The following is a 19660-nucleotide window of genomic DNA, read 5'->3' as shown; positions in this document are numbered from 1 at the left end:
TTTTCTTTTGCTCAATTCATCGAGAACAAGGACTTATATTCCGTTCTTGTTTTTCTTGGATTATTCTTTTTCCAATGCGAATGTTGATTCAATGGGCTTCACTATCGCTCTATCCATGATGCTTAAATTGCCTTGTTTCTGTGTGTATGGGACCTCATTATCAAGAGTGTAGTTTGTTTTTCTTCGGTGTGAAGTAAAAATGTAGGCATGGATTATGAATCGTTAACTACGTAATGACCCATCTTGGATGGTAAAAGTTGTATTACAACGGTTCTGTGATGAGAAACAGGCAAATACATTCACAGGTGGTTGTAGGCGTGTGTGTGACGTTCGTAAGCCCTGGACATAGGTAGAATGTGTAAGGCTTAACGTGATTCCCGGCTACGCGGTCACCGCCTCGCAATTTTCGTCTCCGTAGTAACCCTCTGTTTTCAAACAAACACCATGCCTCCAAAACGCTCAGAAAAAGCTCAAAAATCAATTCAACAGGAAGGTCGTATTCTGCTTGCTATCAAAGCTATTCAGAATGGCAGATTTACCTCGGTCGCTGCTGCTGCTCGGTCTTTTGATGTCCCACGTACAACTCTCGGTGCTAGGATCCAAGGGCGAAAAAATCAGTCCGGTACTCGCTCAGCTCTGTATAAATTTACTCAGCTTGAAGAGGATTCTATCCAGGATTGGTTAATATCTATGGATCAGAGAGGTGCAGCTCTCACAATCTCTATGTTAAGAGATATGGCTAGTTTACTGTTGCAATCTCGCGGTTCTAGCTCCTCTTCAAACCCACCAACTGTGGGTAAAAATTGGCCAACTGAGTTTATTAAAAGGCATCCAGGCCTGAAAACTCGTTTCTCACGCAAATATGACTACAAGAGGGCCGAGAATGAGGACCCAGCCATAATAATTGAGTGGTTTAAGCTGGTTGAGAAAACAATCCGAGAAAATGGCATTATTTCGGACGATATCTACAACTTTGACGAATGTGGCTTTTCCATGGGGATAAATGCGACTTCGAAGGTTATCACGCAAGCATTTTTCCATGGTCGGAGAGGTGTTTTGCAGCCTGGGAATCGTGAATGGGTCACAGTTATCGAAACTATCTGCGCATCTGGGAGGACCCTTCCACCATACATCATTTTCAAAGGCAAGAACTTCATGGCTAGATGGTTCGATCACCTTCCAAAGCAGTGGGCTCTTAATGTTAGTCCTAGAGGCTGGACTAGCAATGATATTGGATTAGATTGGCTCCAGAAACACTTTATTCCACATACAACAAGTCAGACAAAGGGGAAGTTCAGACTTCTAGTCCTTGATGGCCACGACAGCCATCTTACAGCCAGATTCGACCAGATCTGCCAAGAAAACAACATCATTCCGATTTGTATGCCTTCGCATGCCTCTCATCTTTTACAGCCTTTGGATGTTGGCTGTTTTGCTGTTCTAAAGAAGCTTTACGGCACGGAAGTTGCAGAGTATATGAGATTGGGTATCGATTCTATTGAGAAAGACGACTTCCTAGAGATTTTTCCACAAACACGAGGGCACGCTTTTAAAGAGGCTACTATTCAGAATGCCTTTGCGGCTACTGGTTTAGTTCCCTTAGACCCGAATCGCGTGCTAGAAAAGCTCAATATTCGTCTTCAATCACCACCTCTCCCGGATCGACCAACCTCACAGGGTTCAACTTCTGATAGCAATATCTCTGCCGGTATCCCTCAGACAACCAAACAACTCAAAAAAAGGAAATCTAGGCTCGATTCTGGCCTAAGTTCAGTCACAGATAAGATCTCTTCGCCCACTAAGCGAGATCTTCAACAGTATTATAACATGACTGTCAAAATGCTTCATTCGCATATCTTAATGAAGGATGAAATCAAGCGTTTACGGGAGGCAAACAAAAAAACAGGTGAAGAAAAGAGCTAGATCTAGAAGGCAAATTGCTCATGAAGGCAGTTTGACCGAAGATTTGGATATCATACATCCTGTTGGTGGAGAAGGAGGTGGTGCAGGTGAATATATATCTGGTCTCGTAGCTGCTCCACAACCTACTGTTGAACCTTCACTACCGGTTTTACCTGCTATACGACGCCGGATAACCTGTTCTGGGGGTGGAAAACAAGATCACAATATATCTAGATGTCCACAGAAAGTTTAAACAGCAAAATTCAATCTTTTTTGGGTATTAAAATCGTTGTTGAAGATTTTACAAATTTTGAATTTTTGATGGGGTGACCGCGTAGCCGGGAATCACGTTAGCCCATTCCTGCCTTACGTAATGAACAAGTCTCAAATGTTTAGATAATAGTTCGAATCCCAAGGAATAATAGCAATATATCATTACTTGAAGATTATTAGGAAGTGATGATCTTTGCGTTATCTGGGCATGGTATATGTGAGCTAGACAGGCTGATATCATAGAATTGATCACTGAGAAGTTAAGTGATAATTTGACCGTTAAAAAGTACAATGAGCATCACTGGCATAGATGACTCTCAGATAAAAACTCCGAGCTTTTCACACTGCGAGTTTGGCCAGCTGCAACCCTGGCATTTAGGTTTGATTTTGGGGCAGCTAGATACCCGCAATCGTAAAATATTCAATTTTGCCTTTTATCGTAGTTCCACTTTCACTTGTATTCGTCAACGTGGTCCGTGTACCATTCCGGCCAGAAGTTCCATCCAATAGCGGCCACTGCCCCACAACCACAAACCAGAGAAATGACCCGAGCTTACTGGGCCTCATGTAACTGTTACTAAGCTACATGGGGCTCTGGGAATTGATAACTAACGTAATCCACGGCCGTGTGACGCACGCCGAAACACCATAATAAATGCGATAAATGATATTTTCATGTCTCAACAACCACATCCTGTGGAATCTACTTTGGAAGCTAGCTAGCATAATTGAAGATTCTGAGTACTGTAGTGGACCCTAAATTTAAAATTTCATGGGGAGATACATATTTACATGCTCAAGGTCGAGATTACCTTGTAATTTTTTGTAATCATACCAAAATGATAATTCAAATAATTGATATGAACCTATGTTGCCTTTGATGATTAGAAAAGTCTTGAGACAAATTCTGAAGTCATGTAATTAGACAGCCGGTCACGCGGGTGACCAGGTAGGCGACTTGACAAGGAATGTTGCACTAGGTAGAGTGTAGCTTTCAGGTTGATAGAGCCATAGCGGGCACATTGATGGCATTCAAATTCACACTGTTCCTGTCGAAGTTGGTACTATCCTAAACCAGGCATCGATTCTAATTGTGTATTTTGAGATGTCATTATGGGGGTGCAACATTCTTCAGTTCATGTATATATCAGATACGCATTGCGAAGAACCAAATATCTAATTGCACCAGTGTGTAGTAGGCGGATCTTTTCACACTTTGATGACAACCTTACCCACATGTTTCGCAGAGTAAAGGTGATCAAAGGCTTTCTGGGGATCTTCAAACGAGAAATTTGACTCATCAAGCAGAGGCTTTAGCGTGATTCTCTTATCCTCCAAATACCTGCACAGATTTACTTGATCAGTTCTAGAACCAACAAAGATTGCCCTAAAAATCACTTATGTTAATACCAAGCTGTTTAGTGGTATGCGCATTCTACACAGTAGCTCACTTACTTGATAGTCGCGGTATTCAGCAACAAAGGTGTAAAAGCATCAGGATACTGATCCATATGAAGACCTCCCAGGATCCCAATCAGAGAAATGGTACCTCTTCGGACGAGTGAATGAAGACTTTGGACGATTGTCGTAGGCCCTCCCGTTTCAATCACCGTGTCGACACCTCGGCCATTTGTTAGGCGCTTTACTTCATCTTCCCAATTTGGGAAAGTTTTGTAGTTGACGGTCTCTATAGAGCCAGGTGGACCTAGGTCTTTGACTTTTCGCAGTTTATCGTCGGAAGAGGATGTGATGATCACGCGGATGCCAGCTTCTAAACAGAGCAACAGTGCAAATATACTGACGCCACCGGTACCTGTTCTAATCAGTACCAAGATATTAAAATTGAAAATTGTGGAGAGAGTATTAACTACCTTGAAGAAGTACAGTACCCTTGGCATGTGGCATATTCAAGCTGTTCCAAGCCGTCGTGCCGGAGACAGTCACACAAGCGGCCTGTATACCAATCAGTCATTAGAGGGAATAACATTCTTTGTTGTCCCCGGTGCAATACCAACCTCTTCCCAAGAAAGATGATGCGGTAAGTGCACGAGCACCTTCTGGTCAAAGATAGCATATTCGCGCAAAACACCATCGATATCTCCTCCCAGAGTCTTCTTAGTAATCTCCGTTCCTTCCAGCGCATTCAAATCAAAGATGGGAGCAACGCGATCCCCGATCTTGAACTCTGATACATTCTTTCCAGTAGCAATTACTTCAGCAGAGCAATCAGATGCCGGGATACCTCGATCAAGGGCAAAACTGGGATATTTCCCATTTAGCATCGCGGCATCTCTGTAGTTGAGAGATACGGCTCGGATGCGAATTAGGACTTCATCAGGAGTCAGAGAGCAAGGAAGTTCTTCCGTTACAGGCTCAATGGATAGCGGAGCTTCCCCTGAGGTGCGACGATATGCCTTGTAGGCTTTCGGGAACGGAATTGGGGTGGTCATTTTGCTCTTCTGTGTAGAGTGAAATTTGATGGACTGATCACTCCTCCGTTCGAGACTAAATATTTATAAGTCGATTTTTGGAGGGTGGGGGGGGGGGGGGGGAGGAAATCTTCGAGTCTGGTATTAATCAGTATTGCCAGAGGCTGATAAATCCACACCCTTGCCTTAGTCTGCTTTTAGCAGCTGTCACAACGGCCCCTCCCGGATCGATCCGTTTCATCATGAAAATACAAAAGAACCCGTACACTAGCGTAGAGAATTTTTGGTCCCTCGGGGGTTTCATGGCCTATCGACCTATGGCGATTCGGCAGTATTTCAGGAAGAATAGTCCGGTCTGAAAAGGTTACAAATGCTTATCTTTGTATAGTTACAATGTTATTGTAGTGATCTTTTAGGCAAACAACCTTCGCACGTGTCAACGCACGCTATACCTTTGTCTAAAATATCCAAGTTTAAATAAATGTATTGAACATTTAATTCAGTCCTCCGCCCTCATCCCCAAATTCGCGCTTCCAACCACCTCGCACACGTCAGCCAAGGTCAAAGTCAAAAAGGGGGTCTCCACTTAAATTTTGTGGGGGAACCACAGCTGGATGTAGTCCCCGACAATCCTGAGTTCGCGTTCTCAACGGCTATCCCAACCCAAAATATACACAAAGGCACATCTTTTCATCGCTTGCGAATTTCAAGGTCCAAGCATTAAAAATGCAAACCTCAAGAATAGAACTAGTTCGCCTCACTTCAGACCACCTCCCCGGGTACCACGCAATCTGGTCCGACCGCGTCGCAACTCGCTGGAGTCCTCACGGCCCCTGTTCGACCCTGGAAGATAGTAAAGAGTGGATGTCCCCCTTACTCCCAGAAACCAACGCTAAAGGGGACAATTACGCCGTTCTACTCCGGACACCCCTCGCTCCTGAAATTATCAACTCGCGCGGTCTGGCCGGTGACGAGGTTCTCGTTCCTGGTGGCTTTCTGGGATGGGTCGGGACGTGGAGGTCGGATCCTGTTCCTGAGGTGGGATTGATTTTCCATCGGGCGTGTTGGGGACTGGGCTTTGCGACGGAGGCGCTAGAGGCGTTTTTGAAGGTGTTCTGGGCGAATCGGCCTGAGTTTGAACTCTTGGATGCTTGGTGTGATACGGAGAATATTGCTTCGCAGAATGTGTTGAAGAAGTGTAGGTTTGCCCTGGTGGAGTCTGTTACGGGGGATTATACGTTGCCATGGATGGTGCCCGCTCTGAGGAGTAGTTTGAGGTTTCAGATTAGGAGATCAACGATTAGTCCTGGTGGTGTGGGGAAAGAGGACTAGGGGAGTTGGCGATCCCCCGGGGATATCACGCAGTGCGACGATGTATATGTGTACAGGGTGGGGTTTGATATTTGCATTTAGGTTATTCATACAAGTGTTTCAAATATCGCAGACATCATTGCGTTGCCCAGGCTGTCACTTTGCTGCTCGGAATCTGTAGCGAGTGCAGGTGCGCCTTGTATTTCTCCAAGAAGGGATGATTGCCACCACGAAAGCTGCTCAACAGCAGCAAAAAGTCCTCCGCAAGTGTCTGCGGAGTCGAGCTTGTGGGTATCGAGTCCGTGAAGCTCCCAAGGGGCGCCATTCCAGTCCCATAGGGTGGGTTGATATTGCAGAGGATGTCAGTTGCACTGACGGCTATATCGTATAATTTCTCGGTCTGCGGAAAGTCAGTCAGCAAGATATTAGAGACAATCTGAAGTGACGTGGAAACATACAAATCCAATGCCATGAGCTTCCATCGAGCTCAGCTTCAATGATCGACAGAGCTGGAGCGTTGATTCAGCCACGGACACAGCATAACCGAATGTCAAGTCGGGCCGCTCCGAGTGTGATCTTAGAATGCCATGGTTTAGACACAGTAGCCAGACACGGTTCTGAATCCATCGTTGAGTGATGAAAACATCTGCAGCCTGCGTTTCTCGCAGCCCCATCGCCAAGAGAGCGTTATTGTCGTTACGGTCTCCCTTTGCTTTCTCGAACCAGTCGTATCCCTTGAACCGCTCATTTTGGCTGATTCGGTCCAAGCTGTCATACATGGACATGGCTTTGGCCTCGGTGAACCGGGAGCAGAATCCCTTACTGATGTCACATCGTCGGTTCCAGCAATGGATGATGTCTTCATCGATAACATCGAATAATTCCATCAGTCGGGCCAGACCCATCATTCCCTCCGCATCTTTCTCGTTGTGAACGATGATGCCGGAGACGAGGCTGTGGGTTGCGTTATGGAGGAAGTCGTGTACGGAACGCATGCTGAAGCCCGGCTTCCCCGAAAATGTTACCGGGTGAAGCCGCTGGAGAGCATAGGCTCTATAGGAGTAATTAGCACACATCCTTTCTTCTCTGTTTGCATTATTGACCTACCTTTCTGTGATTGAAAGGACAAGATATGTCCGCAGCCGCTGGCCCTTTTCATCGCCAGTTAAGTCACGATAAGATTCTGGGTCGTTCAGCCCCAGCGTCGAAGCCAGGTCCAATGCTTCCCGTAACCGAAGCCAGGCCGCATTGTGCTGGTTGCTGCCGAATAGACAGCCAAAAAGGAAGAAGCTTGTCAATACGGCCTCGATGGTGGGGTTCTCACCGAAATCGGAGCAGCTTCGCATCTTGGTGGCCTCGTGCATCATGGATCGTGCTTGGGTGGCACGCGAGGAGGTTGTCGCCCGCTCGTTAATCTCAATCGGCTGCGTTAGAGAGAACGCGCACAATGAAAGCAACATCGCACCGAATTGTGTATTTTTCCGATGCTCCTGTGACATCATGCGGGTGAAGAGGGAAGAACGGCTCAGCACTGGGAGAGTCGGGTGTAGTCGATCGAAGTAGACATCGATCCAGGGTATCATGTTCGACTCGTTGATCGAGGAGGGCCAGAATTCATCTGCTTCCTGGCTGTCTGACTGGATCGATGAGGTTCCCGTTCCCACGGCAGGAGAGAATGGGATTCCCTGGTGTTGTTCCTGCGGTGGCATGTTCATCGCCGACACATCGGGTAGTGGCTGGATGATTGAGGGGAGGGAGGGTTTGAGATAGATGTTGCTTCCGGGGAATTCGAAGACGGGGACTTGCGAGCCCAGGTGGTCCGGCAGCCAGTATTCGACGTCGGGACGGTCGTTCCACCCCACGGCACTGTTCGCGTGCGAATCCATCGACGCAGTCTCGTTGCCCCATGCATCCACAACCGGCTGTGATGGACCAGACGGTGCCAGCCCGGATGACCCATTCATGCCAATCGGCATTTCGCTATGAGGCGCCCAGGATGCCCCCGGCATGGAGACGGGCTGACCCGGTTCCACCGATGAAGTCGGGACATGATACGGGAAGGAGTCTTGCTTAGGAATCGGAGCCTCGGAAGGGTCTCGAGAGATGATATGCGTCTGCTGCTGTCGAATTTGTGACACCCGACTGGCGACCTGGTTAGAGCTCTGTCCTCCGGCGCGTCTCAGGCGATGATCGTGACTTACTGGCCGGTTGGTCCGCGCTTCTTCTGCGGCTGAAGGAAGGTACAGTCGAAGCCCATCGATTGGCAGGCTTTACAGGGCTGCGACAGGCTGCACTGCGCGGGATCAGCATAGATTCAAGTTCGAGGCAGGAGGGGCCGCGGCGAAGCTACCTTGATCTTGCGGAACTTGCATTGGTCGCAGGCGCGCTTAGCGATGCTGCTGGCGTTCTTGTTGCGCGTGCGAATGGCGCCGGGCGCGCCGTCGGACGGCGACCCTGTCGTGGAATCCATAGCCAGGGTGCCTCGGTGGCTCCATCCAGCTGGCGAGAAGAGAGAGATGGGGGGTGGATGAGGTTGAGGATCTCCCGACCCACTTGGTTTTCGACGGTTGGGTATTCCCCGCCTAAAGACGCCGCGAACGGCTGACCCATACGACTCGGCTCGGCGCCATGCTGGAGATGCGAAACAGACTAACTGCTAGGAAGGTAGTCAAGTCTATGCTAGGATGGGAATGGCAAGGGCCTCGGGCTGGCCACGAGCAGCCTGGAAGACCTCTGGCGTCCCCAGTCTCCAATCTCCAAGCAATGCGCCATGCGACCCTCCGCATCGCCGACCCCCCACCTTTGCGCAAGGATTTTGATGGCGGGACGTCTTTCCGAGCCGAGCGGAGTCTGGAGTCCGCTGTTACTATTTAAGGGCCCGTCGGGGCCCGGCGCGAGGGCGAGGCATCCAGCAGCTGCAGAATGGGGGCCACACAGCTCCCATGGGAGCACATCGTTACTCAAAAACGTTTGGCCAGAGATCAATTGCTTGCTCCCTACTTGGTCGGTGATGTAGAGCGCCGAGTGCCCCAAGTCGCACACGTGGAAGATCGTAGTCGACTCGAAGACCCCGAGGCCCAGAAGATCACCGATATCGACAATGTGGGGGATCTGCTGCAGCTTCTTCAAAAGGGAGAGGTGACGGCCGAACAGGTTGTTCAGGCATATATCAAACGGTACGAATCCGTAGTTGATAACATCGTGATAACAGAGAGAAGTAGTAACTAACACTCTTGATAGAGCCGTGGTGGCACACCAACTGGTAATTCATCCCTCCTTACTTCTCGTCCGAATCCAAGCATATATCTGATCGTAACACAAGACAAATTGCCTTACAGAAGTATGCTTCGAGGAAGCCCTGGAACAAGCAAAGAGTCTCGACGTCGATTTCAAAGCAACCCATAAACCCAAAGGCCTGCTCCATGGCGTCGTGGTGACTCTCAAAGACCAGTTCAACGTCAAGGGGCTCGATACAACGCTGGGATATGTCGGCCGATCCTTTTCCCCAGCGTACGAGGATGCAGCTCTCGTCCGGATATTGAAAGACATGGGAGCGATTGTCATCGGTAAGACAAACCTTTGCCAAAGCATCATGGTCTGTATACCCCTTTTGCCTGTGCTACTCATGGTATGATCTAACTCATCATCGATAGTGGGCTGAAACCGAAAATCCACTCTGGGGCTTAACAACGAATCCCCGAAACCCGGCCTTCACACCAGGCGGCTCAACCGGGGGTGAGGGCCCGCTCCTCGCCTTGCACGGCTCTCTTCTGGGCTTTGGTACCGATATTGGAGGCAGCATTCGTATTCCACAGGCCGTCGCGGGCTTATACGGCCTCAAGCCCAGTGTAAGCTCCTCTTAACGAATACTAGATGTGGAATTTCACTCATCACTTCGATAGAGTAGCCGGTTTCCGTACAATGGCGTCCCCGTCTCCACTGAAGGCCAGGAACATATCCCTTCATCCGTCGGTCCCATGGCGCGAGATCTTGCATCCATCTGCTACATCACACAGCTCGTAGCAAACGCACGACCCTGGGACTTAGATCCCCGTTGTACACCTCTCCCCTGGAACGAATTGACCTTCCGGGAGATCCAGCAACGTCCGATGGTCATCGGTTTCATCCTCGACGACGGTGTTGTGAAGGTGCATCCACCTATCGCTCGAGCCCTGCAGGAACTTTCCGCCGCATTGAAAGCACAGGGTCACGAAATCCTTATCTGGGATACATCTGACCATGCGGCATGTATCGAACTGATGGACCTATACTACACCGTTGACGGTGGCGAGGATATTCGTCGTGACATGGCTGTGGCAGGCGAACCGTATATTCCTCACGTTGAGGCGTTGGTTAATCGTGGACAGCCGATGTCAGTATATGAATACTGGCAGTTAAATAAGCGCAAAGCGGCCGCGCATAAGAAATATCTCGACAAGTGGAATGCGGTCCGGTCTCCCTCTGGAAAGCCGGTGGATGTGTTGCTGGCTCCAACGCTGCCACATACAAGTGTTCCACACCGAAAATTCCGCTGGGTTGGATATACGAAGATCTGGAACTTCCTCGACTATCCGGCTTTGACGTTCCCAGTGGATCGGGTGAGAGCCGATCGAGATCAGGTGCCCGCAGAACCGTATACTCCTAGAAATCCTCTGGATGAGTGGAATTGGGGTCTCTACGATGTGGACCAGGTAGATGGGTACCCAGTCAACCTGCAGATCATCGGGAAGAAACTTGACGAGGAGAAGGTGCTAGGGGCTGCAACTGTTATCGAGAAGATTTGGAAGAATCAGGTCTAGAATCATCTGCCTGTCGCATGCAAATAGCTTCGATAAGTAAATGGCCTCTACAAGATAGAATCAAATTCGGCATGCACGTAAAACATGATGGATTGAACCTAGGATCCAATTCCTTGTTCCAATTCACTAAAGCCAGACACCGCCAACGCCTCTAGAATATGCTGCGGGATATCGATTTTTGGGGGTTCCTGTTTGTTTTCTGTATTAGGCCTTCGGAGGCTGGAAAAGCTCAGGCTTCATGTTGATCTTGCAAAGCTTCGAGACACAGCCGCTCAGCTGCAGAAGTGACTGCACACCATCGAGAATACGCATGTGCGTAAACCCAATCTCTCGAATGAACTCTAATTTGGAATGCTCCGAAAGTGTCGGGATAGTCTTAGTGACTCGGAACATAGTGCTGATGATATCATGAGAAGAATAGCCAAGAGCCCTAGTAACAGCCGAGTTAGCCAGAATTTATGTATTCTTCAGTGAGATGATATACCATAGCTCATTGAGACCCGCCAGTGCGGAGTCAACCTTGCCCTCCCAGCATGCCTTGATCATAGCCTGCACCTTGACAGGGTGAGGACTATCAACAACGCGGAACACATTGTCTCCACTGACAAAGCCAAAGCCCGACCAAGTACTTTGCAGGTTGTTGATTGCTTGACGCATATCACCCTCTGCGCTGAAGACCAGTGCGGCAATTCCATCTTCAGAGTGCTTGACCTGCTCCGCCTCACAGATTTGCATCAGTCGCTTAACGACCTGCGCATCGGTCAGACGGGCATAACGAAGAATGGCACAACGTGATTGAAGGGGTTCAATGATCTTGTTCGATTGGTTGCAAGCGAAGGCGAATCGAGTCGTGGTTGAGTAGATCTCCATTGTGCGGCGCAGAGCTTGTTGGGCACCGGGTGTCATGCTTTACGCAGGATCAGCTCAGCCAAGATACATATACCAGCTGTTTAAAAACTCACCTATCCGCTTCATCGAGTATGACAAGCTTGTGACGACCCTGGGGCAGTGTGACCTTCTTCTGAGCAAAGCCCTTGATGCGGTTACGAACCACATCGATACCTAACCAGACTATCAGCAACCGAGTTTCTATCTTTCAACCCCAAAGATGGACCAACCTCTCTCATCACTTGCGTTTAGCTCAAGAACAGCCTCTTTATAGGAATCACCGAGCAATTGCCGGGCAAGACATAGAACCGAAGTCGTCTTTCCAATACCCGGCATGCCAGAGATAATAACGTGAGGCATGTTGCCATCTTTCGCGATAATCTTCAACCGTTCAATAGTTTCAGTGTTGCCGACGATATCATCGAGGAAAATAGGACGGTATTTCTCAACCCTATAATAGCAAAGTCAGCTGGCGAACTCCCAATACCAGAGCTGGAAATATCCTAACCAAGGAAGCTCGTAATCTGTTGGGGCACCGGCAGTGACAGCTTTGGCGCCACTGCGTGCCGCGCTCGAGGAAGATTCGGCCTGTGTCATGTTGTGGGCGTGGCTGGGATTCGTGACGTCTCGGAGGGAGGTCAAAATGCAAAGACGCGAAAGTCGGCCTCGCACAAGTCGCGTCCCGCGATAGCTGCTTATCGGCTGGCCTGTGCGCCAACAATGAACTCATTCGCGACTACGATCAACCTTCGTTTTGTTCTGCCATTTGCAACATTTCTCCCTCGCTTTCTCTCATCCAGGGGGCAGCCCTTATCCGCAGCAGAGCCACTGGAAGTCAGCTTATTTCGCAGTCTGGTTTATCGCTCCAGTGGGTTGCTTCTCACTCTCCGCTACAAGATCAACCCGCATCACACCTTCCCTTGCGAGCAAACCGTTTCTTTCGGAATACTCGCTCTCTACGCAACATACACAACAATGAACCCAAGCTCTGGTCGTCATCCATCTCAGCAGGGCTTCAGCCGTCGCCCGGCCGCTCCATGTCCACCTAGCAGCAATGCGCCGACAGGAAATAATGGACTCTCAAGCCGCCCTTCGCACAGACTCCACCCGACAAACTCGGACTCCGGTTCCAATCGGAACATCAAGGTATCGGAGAATAAGGATATTGTGGTGCGGGACAAGAATGGGGCCTACAAGTTCGATGCCCCGAATCTCCCCAGTAAGCCTCATGTGGTTGATGCGAATGATGAGGAGATTGAGGCGGAGCTGGAGACGGAGTACAATTCTACGGAACCCAGTGACGCGGATAGAGCTAGTATGTTGTTACTTTGTCCCCTTCCCCTTTGATTATGTGGTACTCGTGTCTAATCGTTTCTAGGGCTCATCCACGCTACCTACGACTCAGTGATCCGCCATGGTAACATACAATCGAATGAGGAGCATGAAGCAGGTGAGACTGAGCTTCCGGAACCTCCCCGACTTGGCCAGTTTCCCCGGATTTATGCTGACTGCAAATGCGAAGGCTGCAAACAACTTCTGGAACTTCTCCGTGAGGACCTGCGCAAAAAAGCGGCGTCTTTGGACGAAGATAACTGGATGTTCGAGCCGGAGAGAGACATGCGGTCTTGATGTGCAGTTTAATTGAAACTCCAATTGTACGCTTCACTTATCTTCGTTTTTGCATTACACAGAATTTGGTATGTTCAACAATGTCCAATGGGGACATCCTTTCGTCATCAGAGTGCACTTAATCCAGCTCCATACTCGAAGGAGGAGCCTCAACCTTCTTTGCAGGTCTCTGAGCAGTCCGTCTACCACCAGTATTATCCTGTCCGCCTTGTCCACCGAAAAGCATGTTGCTCATCATATCCATGAGCGGGTTACCCTGTCGCGGAACCTTGATGGCGAAGTACTGCTCGCCAATCTGAGCCAGGAAGTCATCCCAAATACCCACATCCCGAATTTGTGTCGCATAGTGTGCAGTGAGCTGTTGGAAAAGATCTGCACTGCCTCTCTGGACTGTCAGAAGCAGTAAATTGAGGAAGTTCAGCAGTGGAAGTGCGGGGTACACGCGGACGTCGGAGCTCGAACTGCTCACGTCTTGCACGCCAAGCGAAGGGCTCGATGTCGAGAGTCGGGTAGTGAAGATGAGCAGAGCCTTATTGGCGCTGCGCAAATTTCCTGTCAAGAGATAGGGGAAGACGGCGCGCGATGCATAAATAGCTGCCGTGTGCGGCTCATCATGGGTGTACCACTCGTACTCCAGCTTCGCCAGTGTCTCCGCTGATTCCGATGTTCCCAAGACCAAGTGCTTCTCGGCATCATACGGCTCGTTGTCTAAAGAGAAAGCAGCTGGATTAGCCAACCCGAATCAAATATCACACATTCCAAGAAACCAACCTTCTGCGTAGACAGAGCCAGCAGCATGGTGCAGCTCCGGATCTCCTCGCTCCAGCGGTCCGTATCGTCCACTCCACCCAATCATTTCCTGAATATATCGCTTTCTCGTAGGTTCGTCCGAGGGAAATTCGCGCAAAAGCTCGACCAAGCGCTCTGCAGGATTTGTTAGCTGATGTAAACGGATGCCGACCTATTTTGAATCTTTGCCGTGGCAAAGTCATAGTCCAGTAGAGCAAGAAAAGAAAAACGCACTCTTTCTAGCACGACCCTCCATATCGTCATCTTCTCCTGAAATCTCCCACTCAGCCTTGTTGTAAACCTCCACCACAAGCATAATTGCCAGATCTCCACCACTTGCCGAGGCACCCTGCTGGGCACCAGCTCTCAACAGAGCAGTCGCACCACCAGCCAGGAGATCGGCGGCGGCATCGTAGTTCGACTGTTTGATATAGCGCACAGCGATAGTTCGCAGCTGTTGGTGAGCTTCGTAGTAGGCGCCATCCGCGATCCTGAGGAGAGAAAATAATGGAACTGTCAGCAACCCAGAAACAGGCGAGAAATCAGAGAGCGGGGGTTTGTTGCTCACTTTTCTCGCTGGCGAGCGATGACCTTTTCGATGCGGGAGGTCATTGTCAAGCTGGATGGTCCAAAACAATGGAAGAAACCGTGGTGAGAGGCGCGATGCGATGGGGAGCGGGAGGGCAGTTTCGCGGGGAGGGCGCAGATGCAGGTGAGGAAAGTTGGTGGGGACGCGGCAGCTCCATGCACCTTCAACTGCCCTTACATTTTCCTCCGCCTCAACGCCCACGACCCCTGCGTGTGCAAAATTCGTGGGCTTCTTGTTTTATCCATACCTTCATTCTTGTCGCATTGTCAATACGCAGCTTTATCTGCTAGAGAGAGACCGAGCCCCCTTGTGACAGAGTCCGGGCTGGCCGCTTCGGCGCCTCGCCCAGTGAGCCTTCGCGAATCAAGGGCTAAATCACGTTTTCACGCCTCAGTGATTTTGTTCCTTCTGGTTTCGAGATCTGTCCATACGATTCAAATCATGGAGTTCCAACATGAAATGTTCGATCTTTCGAGGCCGGAGGAACGCTTCCAACATATGAAGGTTCCCATGCGCCGCCCTCAGGTTAGTCAAAGTCATCTTTTACTCAAGAGAGGTTCGCATGATTGAACGAATAAATAGGAGATCGCTTGTTTCTCTTATGATGAAAACCACGAGTTCTTACTGGGTGACGCCTCTATGTCCTACTATTACCCGCCAAAACTACCAGCCGATCTGAATCCGGGCTTCGACACATTTCGCGAGCTCATCAAGACCGCAGATGAGCATCTAGATGCTTTGCTCGATACTATCACTGCTCTGGAGAAAGAAAAAGGCAAGAAATGCGAGGCCGACATCATCACATGGAGAGGCATGATGACGAAGGCAAGTGACTTTACCGGGCTACGAAATCGCAGGATCATTTCTAACAAATTACATAGATCATGACTGCTCCCTACATCCAGCGGGATGGGTAAGCTTCTGTGATATCATTAAACCAAGAAGAATCTTTCTAACTGTCTTGGTACCGCATCTAGCTTCGAAATGAATGCGACTTGTTTCCAGGTAAGATGCCCGTACAGTGCTTGTATGGTTCATTCTATTCTAACTCGGAGTTAGGGCACAATGTATGATACTCTTGAGTCTACTCCGCTTTAAACCGGATCTACTAACGTATTATAGTTTCATCGAAGAAAACAACTCTTTCAAGAATGAGGAAAAGGAGCGGCAGTTTGCAGAGCCGCCACGACCTGGAGCGCCTTCGCAAGAGCTCATGTGTTATTGGGGTATGTTCAACTGCTTACGCTTATTATATTATGTGATTTTAACCCAGTCCAATTTCAGGTTACAAATTTGAGACTCTCTCCGTCTTGAAAAAGCCCTGGGACGCTTCAACCCGTCAAGAAATCGAGAACCGCCCCAATGAAATCGTGAACAACCACGCCCAATACTGCTCGGTGGTCGCTACGCGCTTTGGGGATTTGCGTGCGATCCTCGGCGGGGAAGTTGATGCCAGTATGTCTCACTGCCTATGCTTCCACGAATCCTCCGCTCCTAACCATCAATCTAGTATGGGACTGCAAACCAGAGCGCAAGAACGATCAAATTCACTGGGTGGAACTCAAAACGACAGAGGAACCAGCTCGAAACAAGTACGGCATGCTGAAGATGGAACGGAAGTTGCTAAAATACTGGGCACAATCATTCTTGCTCGGCGTACCTACCATCATCGTCGGCTTCCGGGACAAATATGGAATCGTTCAACGCATCGAAGAAATGGACACTGCTCAAATCCCCGTTAGAGTCCAGCGTGGATTGAATTCGTGGAATGCACAAGTCTGCATCAACTTTGCTGCGTCATTCCTTGAGTGTAAAATCGGATTCCTGTGCGTTCCATTGCTTATCACGCTAACTTTCTACAGGGCTAAAACAAGTCATCGGTGGACGAGATGGCACGTGGAGGATTCGCAAAGGATCGCACGATCCTCAAATCAGTGTTTATCGGCTTGAGACCGGGGGACACGGTGATATCCTCCCCATCTCTTTCGAGCAGTGGCGCACCCAGACCTAGGGCATGGGCGTGTCTTATCGTGTGAACTGCCCGTCTTACAAGGGCAAATATCTACTTTATTTTGGGTCCGCTGCTTAAGGCACAGTCGGTTGTCTAGCAGCAACATTGTACGTTAGGGAAGTGGACGATTTCATTGTCCCACTTAGGTCGTCTTGAAGAGCCATAGTATTTCAATGTGAATTTGCTTGGCCTCATACTTTACTAGCCTCGCTTTCGGGAGCCTCTTGGGACTCCAGTTCCGTTTTTCGAAAGTATGCATCGCGCTCTGCCTTCTTCGCAGCAGATTTCAGCCCTCTCTTGTGTCCGTAGCTGGTCAAATGGATCTTCCACTGTTCCTCGCCGGCCATGGTTTTGCGACATATCTCACATGTGAAGCATTTTGTTGTAGACTCGGGCTTTTCACGAGTCTGCTCCTCCTTGGCACCAAGGACAGTCTTGGCGAGTTCTGAGAGGGACTTGGGGTCAGGGGTAGGCTCGCCATCCAGCATTGTTTGAACAAGCTTTTCAGACGGCTCAGTAATGCATGTCTTCCAGTTGCCGACGTCGCTGCTGTCCAAGAGATATAAACGATGCGTCATGCCTGCATCAGACAAAGATTTCCATAGCTTGTTTCGGATCCATTTGATTTGGGATCTGCCGTATTGGCGAGTGGCATTCCTGATTGACTCGATGCAGGTCAACCTCAACTCCTCCAGCTCCTTCTCGCTCTTTTCGGGCTGTTGGAGGGCTTCGAAATAAGGCGCCAGTTCTTTAAATCCAATAGACACCCAAACACCCCGTGTCAAATCGACGTCGATACCTTCTGAGCGCTTGTCTCGTAGATAATCGGACATGGCCTGAGCTTCGGACATCAAGCCCTGCTTCAACATGTCGCCAACGCGCGCATTTAAACGCGAATTGAGAATCTCCTTCTCAGCGTGCACCCAAAAGATCAAAGTGTTGTCGAAGCGCAATAACCCTTCGTTTTTACTAACCGCTTCATTTTTCATCATTTGCTGCTCCGCGTAGATCTCCGAAGCACGCCGTCCAGTCTGGAAATATATCTCTAACGACCGTCGAATCTTGCGCGCATCCTTCGGATGCCATCGCTGAGCCATGACAGGATCAACCTCTGTGAGCTTTTCCATGAGAACTTCAGGCGGCGAATCAAGAATTGGCCATTTCTCAGAGGTCGAGACAAGCTCCGTAGACGGCTCCGGTCCGTCTTCATCCTCCGAGCCTTCGCCCACCAGTTGGTCCTTGAACAGCACAGCTTGGGTATAATAATGTGTACCGCCCACAAGTACCGGTGTCTTCCCACGCGCCCGGATTTCCTCAATGAGCCGGAGTGTCTCCTTCTTGAATTTGCCAATGCGCCAGGCTTCCTCATCCAGATCGACGCAGCTCAGCAGGTGGTGTGGGATGCCATTTCGCTCGTCAACGGGGATCTGATTCGTAATGATCGGAAGACCACGGTACATCTGCATCGCGTCGCCATTGATGATTTCCCCGTTGAACCGGGAGGCCAAGTCCACCGCGAGCTGTCTGTAGCTGTTAGCCCCAATATTCGAGCGTTCGCGCGGAGGAGGGGCATATTCTGCATTACCTTGGACTTGCCTGTGCCCGTTGCACCGACAACTGCGATGAGGGGATCCATCACTGCTCTTCTTTGACGGGGCCAGAATGATCGGAGGAACGGGAGCATCCCGCGCTCATCCTGTGGGTGGAGGTGTCGCGTTGGAATCGGATGGAGAACAGAAAAAAGGGTGTTATCGCAATCGCGCATTACCTCATCCCGCGACGTCGACGCTAGGATCAGCGCAGTCTAGTCCTGACTCATTGCTACTACCTTAGTCTCTGGCCTGATTTCTCCTTTCTTTCCCGTGTTTCATTTGTCCATTTATTGAGGCCTTGCGCAACATGGCGTCTCCTAATGATTCCCCAAAGCCGTCAATAGAGGTGCAGAACCTCTCCTACAAGTTCCAAGATGGATCTGCGGGGCTGGACCATGTGCAATTGGATCTCCCACCGGGAAGCCGAACGCTGTTGATCGGCGGTAAGTCGAAATGTTCCATGTTCAGATTGGTTTTCCTGTCTAATCCTTTTCGTATAGCCAATGGAGCGGGCAAGACCACCCTGTTGCGCCTAGTATCGGGGAAGCGCCTTGCGCCTAACAACACGATTGCTGTGGGCGGCAAGGACCCCTTTAAGGAGGGACTGGAAGGCGTCACATATCTCGGTGTGGAATGGGTGCTGAACAGCATTGTCCGCACAGATATCGATGTGCCCACGCTGCTGGCATCCGTCGGTGGCAATGCCTACCCGGAACGACGTGACGAGCTGGTTGATATCCTTGATATCGATCTCAGCTGGCGCATGCATGCCGTTTCCGATGGTGAGCGCCGCCGCGTTCAACTAGCTATGGGTTTGCTGCGGCCTTGGCAGGTCCTGCTGCTCGATGAGATTACTGTCGACTTGGACCTGCTCTCTCGGAGCAACTTCCTCGCTTTCCTCAAGCGCGAGACGGAGACTCGGGCATGCACAATTGTATATGCTACGCACATCCTGGATAATCTCGCTCAATGGCCTACCCATCTTGTGCATATGCATCTGGGTAAGGTTAAGGCATGGGGTCCCGTGGAGACGTTCTATAACCAGATTCCGCAGTGGACTTCCGAGAACAGTCGTCTCGGGGAGCTGGTTCTCAAGTGGCTGAAAGAAGACCTTGATGCCCGGGGACCGCGAAATGGCCGGTCAAACCAGGGTAAAACCTACCAGTCTCTCGAGGGATTAGGAGGTTATGGGCTAGAAAAGCGCAGCTAAGCTAATTGGCCATCTCTTGCTGCTAGGGCCGCTGCTTGACGATAGTCTTTTGCTTTTTTTTTATTCTATTTTCCGGCATGCCGACGCAAGGAGTCTTGTTGAATTATGTCGTTCAACAGCATTGGGTTCATCGCCTGACACGGGCGGGTTTTTGCGGGCATCTGAATCTACGGGATAGGTTCATTCAACATATGGTGTTTTTCAACCAGGACTCATAGAGGGCCTATGACATGAATAT

General features: G+C 49.8%; 11 protein-coding genes across 11 annotated transcripts; 6 read left to right on the top strand and 5 right to left on the bottom strand.

Annotated features, from left to right (window-relative positions):
- Positions 1–3384: 3384 nt before the first annotated feature.
- N7532_006168 (zinc-dependent alcohol dehydrogenase family protein) lies at positions 3385–4625 on the bottom strand (the record flags this gene model as incomplete). Its single annotated transcript, XM_056618662.1, has 4 exons — positions 3385–3562; positions 3631–3988; positions 4047–4128; positions 4191–4625. The coding sequence occupies 4 exons, from the start codon at positions 4623–4625 to the stop codon at positions 3385–3387; spliced, it is 1053 nt and encodes a 350-aa protein (XP_056474821.1).
- Positions 4626–5330: 705 nt separating this feature from the next.
- On the top strand, positions 5331–5936 carry N7532_006167 (GNAT family N-acetyltransferase; the record flags this gene model as incomplete). Its single annotated transcript, XM_056618661.1, has 1 exon — positions 5331–5936. One exon carries the CDS (start codon positions 5331–5333, stop codon positions 5934–5936), a length of 606 nt encoding a protein of 201 aa, XP_056474820.1.
- Positions 5937–6051: 115 nt separating this feature from the next.
- On the bottom strand, positions 6052–8385 carry N7532_006166 (CeGAL family transcription factor; the record flags this gene model as incomplete). The annotated part of the gene is made up of 5 exons (XM_056618660.1): positions 6052–6315; positions 6374–6968; positions 7023–8057; positions 8117–8208; positions 8266–8385. 5 exons carry the CDS (start codon positions 8383–8385, stop codon positions 6052–6054), a joined length of 2106 nt encoding a protein of 701 aa, XP_056474819.1.
- A 158-nt stretch (positions 8386–8543) lies between these two features.
- Positions 8544–8789, top strand: N7532_006165 (uncharacterized protein; the record flags this gene model as incomplete). The annotated part of the gene is made up of 1 exon (XM_056618659.1): positions 8544–8789. One exon carries the CDS (start codon positions 8544–8546, stop codon positions 8787–8789), a length of 246 nt encoding a protein of 81 aa, XP_056474818.1.
- Positions 8790–8837: 48 nt separating this feature from the next.
- On the top strand, positions 8838–10714 carry N7532_006164 (Amidase; the record flags this gene model as incomplete). Its single annotated transcript, XM_056618658.1, has 5 exons — positions 8838–9091; positions 9156–9177; positions 9238–9510; positions 9569–9763; positions 9818–10714. The coding sequence occupies 5 exons, from the start codon at positions 8838–8840 to the stop codon at positions 10712–10714; spliced, it is 1641 nt and encodes a 546-aa protein (XP_056474817.1).
- Positions 10715–10918: 204 nt separating this feature from the next.
- Positions 10919–12199, bottom strand: N7532_006163 (replication factor C subunit 4; the record flags this gene model as incomplete). The annotated part of the gene is made up of 5 exons (XM_056618657.1): positions 10919–11144; positions 11199–11621; positions 11677–11776; positions 11833–12053; positions 12111–12199. 5 exons carry the CDS (start codon positions 12197–12199, stop codon positions 10919–10921), a joined length of 1059 nt encoding a protein of 352 aa, XP_056474816.1.
- A 378-nt stretch (positions 12200–12577) lies between these two features.
- On the top strand, positions 12578–13231 carry N7532_006162 (uncharacterized protein; the record flags this gene model as incomplete). The annotated part of the gene is made up of 2 exons (XM_056618656.1): positions 12578–12917; positions 12981–13231. The coding sequence occupies 2 exons, from the start codon at positions 12578–12580 to the stop codon at positions 13229–13231; spliced, it is 591 nt and encodes a 196-aa protein (XP_056474815.1).
- Positions 13232–13349: 118 nt separating this feature from the next.
- N7532_006161 (protein GET4) lies at positions 13350–14632 on the bottom strand (the record flags this gene model as incomplete). The annotated part of the gene is made up of 4 exons (XM_056618655.1): positions 13350–13939; positions 14003–14155; positions 14255–14511; positions 14589–14632. The coding sequence occupies 4 exons, from the start codon at positions 14630–14632 to the stop codon at positions 13350–13352; spliced, it is 1044 nt and encodes a 347-aa protein (XP_056474814.1).
- Positions 14633–15050: 418 nt separating this feature from the next.
- On the top strand, positions 15051–16620 carry N7532_006160 (DXO/RAI1 family decapping nuclease; the record flags this gene model as incomplete). Its single annotated transcript, XM_056618654.1, has 8 exons — positions 15051–15134; positions 15192–15438; positions 15491–15522; positions 15587–15614; positions 15665–15835; positions 15894–16064; positions 16120–16419; positions 16472–16620. 8 exons carry the CDS (start codon positions 15051–15053, stop codon positions 16618–16620), a joined length of 1182 nt encoding a protein of 393 aa, XP_056474813.1.
- A 191-nt stretch (positions 16621–16811) lies between these two features.
- N7532_006159 (tRNA dimethylallyltransferase) lies at positions 16812–18256 on the bottom strand (the record flags this gene model as incomplete). Its single annotated transcript, XM_056618653.1, has 2 exons — positions 16812–18140; positions 18206–18256. 2 exons carry the CDS (start codon positions 18254–18256, stop codon positions 16812–16814), a joined length of 1380 nt encoding a protein of 459 aa, XP_056474812.1.
- Positions 18257–18519: 263 nt separating this feature from the next.
- Positions 18520–19422, top strand: N7532_006158 (putative ABC transporter; the record flags this gene model as incomplete). The annotated part of the gene is made up of 2 exons (XM_056618652.1): positions 18520–18655; positions 18713–19422. The coding sequence occupies 2 exons, from the start codon at positions 18520–18522 to the stop codon at positions 19420–19422; spliced, it is 846 nt and encodes a 281-aa protein (XP_056474811.1).
- Positions 19423–19660: the final 238 nt, after the last annotated feature.

The sequence above is a fragment of the Penicillium argentinense genome (assembly GCF_028826775.1).
Source record: "Penicillium argentinense strain IBT 30761 chromosome Unknown utg000005l_segment0_segment0, whole genome shotgun sequence".
Lineage (NCBI taxonomy): Eukaryota > Fungi > Ascomycota > Eurotiomycetes > Eurotiales > Aspergillaceae > Penicillium > Penicillium argentinense.
Note: the sequence above shows the minus strand (reverse complement) of the source record. Positions and strands in the feature narration are given on the sequence as shown.